Source organism: Nansenia antarctica, assembly GCF_963989245.1.
Source record: "Nansenia antarctica genome assembly, chromosome: 1".
Classification (NCBI taxonomy): domain Eukaryota; kingdom Metazoa; phylum Chordata; class Actinopteri; order Argentiniformes; family Microstomatidae; genus Nansenia; species Nansenia antarctica.
Window position 1 is genome coordinate 101,692,813 of NC_137674.1, and position 7,500 is coordinate 101,700,312.

Genomic DNA, 7,500 nt, shown 5'->3' on the forward strand with positions numbered 1-7,500 from the left:
ATTCCATTCCATTCATTCATTCCAGTCTTCTCACACTCCATTCCATTGATACGAGGCGCTTTATAGCAATTTTCAGTAGATCTGATTGGGAGCAGCCTGTCCACCTCTGTGGCAGGTAATGTTGTGATAGCTATCCTAGCGCTACTATTAGCCTCATATCCTCCATCCTGACTCCCCTTCCTTCCCTAAGGACTGAGGGGATGTTTATCAGGGCTGCGAAGCTGGCTAACCGCTGCAATTTGCCCTCTGCAGAAAGACAAAATTGACTTCTCTCACCTTCTATTGAGTTAGTGGCCAGCTCTGGTTTCTCTGCCCCACTGTGTCTCTCTCCTTCGCCCTCTTTTGCACTCTCTCTCTCTCGCTCTCTTTCTCTCTCTCTCTCTCTGGCTCTCTTTCTCTCTCTCTCTCTCTGCATCTCTCTCTCTCTCTCTCTCTCACACACACACACACACACACGGACACAAGCTATACTGTATGTGCACACACACACCTATGGATACATAGATCTCATATTGAGCTATATTAAGACATGTACTGTAACTACTGATGGATGTTACGTCAGATATTGCATTCCGGTGTATGGACCTTTCCGTAGATCAATTTTTGGAATTTACGGTATATCGTCATTGATTCTGGGTTAGATTTCTCCAGCCCCATCCCTCTGATACAGCAGCTGTTACCAAATGAAGTGTTGTGTGTGACTGCTGGGTGGCTGTCTGAATCGTGCCCCTTTAATTGAATAGGGAGATACAATAATATTGTATATTATATCATGTACTTATATATTGTTGTTGTGACATAACACACCTCTTTACCTGGTAAATGTTCAGTAACCACTGGTGTCAGTCGTGAAATAAGTAATAACACTCATCTCTTCCTACATTGTTATCATACTAGTTTCGATCATTGTGACCAATAAGCATATTGTCAACATCGCCCAGCCCCACATAGTAAACGACAATGCTGCGAATAGAGATTGTACAGCAAAGCCACAAAAACACCAGACAGAACATAAATCAGCCACAAAGTGTTTCTAGACCATGACACAAGCGTAAAACAGAAACTTCATGCCAGTGGACCAGCTTTCTCGTCTCCACACCCTGTCACAAGAGGGATTTAAAACCTCACTGGCACTTTAGGAAGCACAGCCAACAACTTCTGACACATATGGATTGTGTCTCTCTACTGTATGTCTTGAGTGACAAAACCCGTGCTGGAAGCTCTTAAATCCAGAGAGCAGCAGAGGCTGCCGAGCACTGAGCTGTGACCTTACTGCAGACTGGACACAGACAGAGGGAGAGAGAGAGAGTGAATAGAGAGAGAGGGGGAGAGAGGAGAGAGAGAATAGAGGGAGAGAGAGGGAAAGAGAGAAAAGAAAGAAAGAAAGAAAGGAAGAAAGAAAAAAGGGATAAAAACAGGGGATGTTGAACAACTTGCCACTAAGAATTGAAAGCCAGTCAGATCCTCCAGGTCAGACAACCATCTAAGCAGCAAACACAATTGTGGACTGCACAGTGAGAACAAGGTATGCATCAGGGGAGGCTGCTGGAGGACAGAAAGCCTCCCCTGGTATGCGTCAATCTCATTCAGATTGGAGAAGCACCCGTGTTACTGATGGGGGGGTCTGTGTCCCCAAGTATGACTTCATTTCTCCTGACAACCCAGCCGCAAAGCTGCCAGAGAACACTTGTAAAATCAGTGTTTGCTGGTCAATGTGCATGAAAGAACGCAATTCGTTGAATGAAGAACTTTGCTGGTTTGCTGGAGGAGTGGATTTGGATTTTCAAGAGAGAAAAAGTACTTTTTTTAAGCTATGAAGCTTTGGGGAAACTGACCCAGGTCGTTTGGGGTTCATATTCACATTAGATACAAATCGGAGGGCGGTTTGATACCATTCCTGATACCATTCCTTATACCATTCCATGCATTTACAATGAGTCTGTCCTCCGATTTCATCCTCCATATACTACCATGAAATATACCACATAGGCTGTATCCTATTTGAAAGTAAATAACAGCACGTACACAAACAAAAACACCTATGCACCACACTCCAGATAATTATGTAGAATTATGTAGACGCACGCACGCGCGCGCACACACACACACACACACACACACACACACACACACACACACACACACACACACACACACAAACACACACACACACACACACACACACACACACACACATACACACACACACACACACGCTGAAATAAACGTGTGGGCATCAAATTCCATTCCTTTTCAAAACATATTCCCGTTATGGGCCAATTTACTCGGCCCACAGGGCTTTAAATTACTGCGCGTTGGAAAAAACCTGGCGCTGATAGCCCCTGCAATAACATGACACGGGCCTCTTCAAGTGGAACAAGTGGAAATAGAACCGTTCCTTTACTCTTGAGGTTGAACACCAAGGCATCTTTTCGGTGTCGCCACGCCCCATACACGGTGTCGCACCGCCTCGCCTGATCTCACACACAACATTTTGCGATAGCCTGTAGTGTAACGAATTGTCATATCCATATTGATTCCAACACAACATTGTCTATTTCTAGAGACCTGGGGGTTCATCAATTTATCTCAGATCAATATATAGGATAGATGTTAAATGATTTGATTTGACCACGTACGGTTCACGACCAAATTGCCTTATATAATTTGGCGCCACCACACCTTTATGTGAATCGTTCTCTCTGATTGCCAATGTAATCATTGACAAACAAGTCGGGTATGTGACTTCTTAAACGCATCGGTTTGAGACAGGAGCGCGAGCACGTGATACCTCTTATACTCCAAAACGCGTAAAATCTTCGTGCGTAAAATTCCACCAAAAGCTGGTAAACTATAATTTTCGACGATAGCTGTAAAATACATACATCTCGAAAGTTTGTTTTGCTGCTCTTTAGTTTTTTAAACGAGTTTCTCTCTGAGCTCGTTTTTTATCTGTCCAGTATTTTGCCAAGTCAGATATCTCGACATCGACCCCCGTTGCGCACGGCTTTTAACACTTGGCACGGTGTGCGCTGTTGCTTCAGAACATTACATGATAGTCAGCATCGTTATACACCATTGATGTCGAATTATGAACTATGTTGCAACGACGAATGTCAGCAAATAAATGCACTACCCGTTCGGTGATTTGTTGGATATGATCATGGCATCTCATATTTGGCTACATAGTGTATATGGCACGCGCTACAGGAAGTGCAGATATGCTGCAGTTTGTTCTCTCAATGGAGCAGAGCTCTGGGTGGGCAGGTGCAGACGGCTGAAAGAATAGCTGGAATATCGTGATGTTAGAATTATAAGGTTATATCTCCATTTTTGTCAAAATTGAGTTTTTTACATAATCTGATCCATTAGGTGTTTATTAATGCCTGTGTGGTGTTATTTTTTAAATGTTGACATTTTTGAGTTAGTAATTAATAAAATACAAAGGTTCCATCTCACAAAACATAATGGAATGTAAAAACTTTGACGCTCAATATCTCTGAACTGCCCTAAACGGAGATAGAACCTTATCATTCTAAGCTCACGATATAGCAATGTGGATGTCCCTGCCCTTTGTGGGCTAGGCTACGCCAGTATGTTATTATGGTTATAGATGTGCGCAATTTATTTAGAAAGGGTATAGGCTACGTGAAAGGTGTTGTATCCAAACCGTATGCGGTTTGATTCTATTATATCTGCCTTTAAAAAAAATGAATGAGTGAATGAATGAATGAATGAATTAATTAATTAATTAATTAGTTAATGTATGAAAGAACAATTCGGTATAGATTAGCTATAAGGCTAAATACAGAGGAAATGTCTGAAGGTGCTTTGGACCTCACTTTCCCAAGACGATATCCACTTACCATAATTGAATATACCAGCGCAACAATGCTGACGGGCCAGACAGGACAGAAGCAGGATAATATGACCAGTATGAGATAGTCTTTGGGCTTTGGCGCATCCTGAACCGCGGCATTCCCGGTGGAGGAATGTCGACTCAGACTGACCCGGGACGGGGAGAGGGGCGCAGCGGCCAGGTGCCCCGCCGAGCCCGACCTCAGCTGTGAGGCACTGTGGCCGTTCTGGTCCGCATCCAGGTTCTTATCATCGCTCCCCACGTTGACGGTGAAGGAGCTGGACATCTTCATCCCGTTGCCCCCCGCGGGTTCCGCAGTCACGGCGCTCAGAAGTTTCTCTGTCTCCTGGGACTCGCTGGGTGGTGCGCCACCACCGCTCTCTCCCAAGGAAGATTTCAAAAAATCAGTGTCTGTGTTGATTGCCATTCTTCAAATCCAAAAAGGAAAGATTTATGGTAAAAAAAAAGACTCGACTTGGATTAATATAATTAATTAAGGCCTGTAGTGAGGCTAAATTCCCATTTTTGGGCCTGATACATTGATTTGAATCAACCCCTGATTTATTATCCAATTTCTTCTAGAATATTCTAGAATAAACTCTTAGTAGGCTATAACAAAATGTAACCAGTTGCGTATCGATGAAGCCACGTTTAGCCTATAGATGCAATGTACCAACATTAATTGGTCAATAAAAGACACATGCGTTTTCAATCAACCCTGGGCGGTATTTTCCCCGTTTGATTTGCGCATCATTCTTCCACCCGGATTTAAAAAGAATGCCTCAGCTCCGCAGTTCCATTCGATCCAAACGGGCTATCAGAAATGCGCATGAGGCGCGCTCCTCTCCATCTAGAACACCCAAAGCCGAAGAGGAACAAATCACTCAGCGGACCGCTTGTCACCGGCGTCTTCCCCAACGCGTTGCACCATTATTATTATTGCAAGTTTGAAATATCGCTGATGTAGCTTGATTTTCCCCACACTAAAAAAAATTAACAAAGAACGACGGGAACACAGATTCGAGTTTTTTCCTCAAATACGCACACGGACCAGAGAAAGTGAGTTTTATATTTCCTTCCCTGTGTTTGTTCCGCAACGGGCCGTGCCTCGAGGCTCTGTCTGTCTCACGCTGCAGCAACAGAGCGACTGGGCTGAACTTGTAGCAGAGCACTACGGCGCCCCCCCTCCCCCCTTTCTCAGCATCAGCACCAGTATGAAAGGCAGCCCCCCCCCCCCCTTTCTCAGCATCAGCACCAGTATGAAAGGCAGACCCCCCCCCCCCCCCTTTCTCAACATCAGTACGCCCCCCCACCCTTTCTCAACATCAGTACGCCCCCCCCCTTTCTCAACATCAGTACGCCCCCCCACCCTTTCTCAACATCAGTACGCCCCCCCCCTTTCTCAACATCAGTACGCCCCCCCACCCTTTCTCAACATCTGTACGCCCCCCCCCCCTTTCTCAACATCAGTACGCCCCCCCCCCCCCTTTCTCAACATCAGCACCGGTATGAAAGGCATTTCGTGAGCTCAGAATGATAAGGTTCTATCTCCGTTTAGGGCAGTTCAGAGATATTGAGCGTCAAAAGTTTTTACATTCCATTATGTTTTGTGAGATGGAACCTTTGTATTTTATGAATTACTAACTCAAAAATGTCAACATTTTAAAAAATAACACCACACAGGCATTAATAAACACCTACTGGATCAGATTATGTAAAAAAACTCAATTTGGACACAAATGGAGATAGAACCTTATAATTCTAACGTCACGATTTCAGTGTGCTTCGCTCTCATGGCATGTGAGACCCCCGCAGCAAGACCGCGACACGTAAATAAATATCATATAAATGTCACTTCTACTTCCACAGTATATCATCTGTCGAAATCGTATCGATAATATTAGGATAGTGTAGATCTACGCCATGTCCGGGGCGCACGCTTAATTGCAGGCGGATTGTTGGTGCGTGCTGCGCCTTCCGAGCCCTTTTACGCAACTGGCGTAGCTTCTCCAAATGGCTCCTTGTGCGGGTTTTCTTAGAACATCCTCCTACCTTTAATGAGAGAATTAACCTATTGAAATTACGAATATGTTATAATAGTGTGATTAGGATTGTACCACGTAGACTACATTTTAAGTCGTTAAATAGCCTGTACTTGCTCATTGCTGAAATAACGCAAAGACATAAATAAACCAAATCAACTTCCCGTTACCCTTAGATTTAGCCTCTCATCCACTTTGTATCGAGTCTTTGTAATCAGAGGATTAGATTCGGGGGGGATCAGCATTAATTAGCTTGGTACTAATTAGCTAGATTGCCCTGGGGTGTTGAGGGATGCAGTGGTGTAGGCCTATCCACTACCATGCATGGGCTGTGCTGGTCAGAGCATGCGGCTGGAGGATGGCTGCAGAGGGCAGTGTCCTGGTTGGGTTTGTGTCCAACAGAGAATGCGTCGTGACGTGCAGGGATTCCCTCTGAATGAAAGTGAGCTTATTGTATGATGATGTAACATCATCGACCGGACACTGTAGCCTACACACACACACACACACACACACACACACACACACACACACACACACATATATATATACAAACACGCGCGTACGCACACGCACACACGTCCTTCAGAGCAGTCCTCAGTCAGCTGTTTCCCAAAGCCCTGGGGTATTACTCATCCTGGGTTCTCTCTCTCTCTCTCTCTCTCTCTCTCTCTCTCTCTCTCTCTCTCTCTCTCTCTCTCTCTCTCACACACCTATGGACACATAGCTCTCATATTGATCTGTACTAACACTCTCTCTCTCTCTCTCTCCCTCTCTCTCCCTCTCTCTCTGTCTCTCTCTCTCTCATTCAGATACACACACACACACACACACACACACACACACACACACACACACACACATACTCTTCCAATACATATTTTTGTGCAAAATTGTCCTGTTTGTCAAGTGTGAGTGGGTTAAACTATTACCTAGACCCCTCTCAACTAGACACTGAGAGAGCCTAGTTATTGAGGTCACTAACATCCTTATCATAAAAGTCTCTTTTTATTCACAGAGTTACTGGTCTGGTGAGAGTTCAGTTTAGTTTTTGAACCAAAGGTCTATTTTTGTACCAACATCGCCACCTTGTGGATGTACAATGTAAATACAGGAAGGAAATCGATTTGTTAGCGAGGGCTGCATGTTAACACATCTTACTGCCAATAGTAGACTTGTGGGATGTAGGGGAGGCTGGTGGAGGTAGACATCAGAAGGACAAGCTCATGGTAATGCATGGAAAGGTGAAAAGGAATCTATAGTGTCTATAGTGGATTTGAACATCCTGGTAGTCGCTAGAGAAGCATAAAAGAAGAGCACTGATACCAGACAGAGATGGATAACCAAGCCTTCTTTATTTGAGAAGCAAAGCCACAGTCCAAGTTTCTGTGGTAGCCAAGAAGATTCTTAACACCCACGCCGGGGAGGCTGGTGGAGGCAGACCTCGGAGGACAGGCTCATTGTAATGCACGGGACGGAATGAGGAACGGTATCGAACGCGTGTCTGATACCATTCCCTCATTCTGCTCCTTGCATTCCAATGAGCCTGTCCTCTGATTCCTACAGCAGCTCCATCAGGCTCCCCTGCGACCCACGCCC

The 7,500-nt window shown here is 44.8% G+C and overlaps 1 protein-coding gene across 1 annotated transcript in view; it reads right to left on the minus strand.

The window, feature by feature from the left end:
- Positions 1-4,286, minus strand: part of trarg1a (trafficking regulator of GLUT4 (SLC2A4) 1a) — a gene marked incomplete at both ends in the record, with an annotated part of 20,736 nt that extends 16,450 nt beyond the window's left edge. Inside the window, one exon of the mRNA XM_080528506.1 lies at positions 3,867-4,286. Within this exon, the coding sequence (XP_080384632.1) occupies positions 3,867-4,286 (420 nt within the window). The remainder of the gene's footprint in view (positions 1-3,866) is intronic.
- Between the last annotated feature and the right edge of the window lie 3,214 nt (positions 4,287-7,500).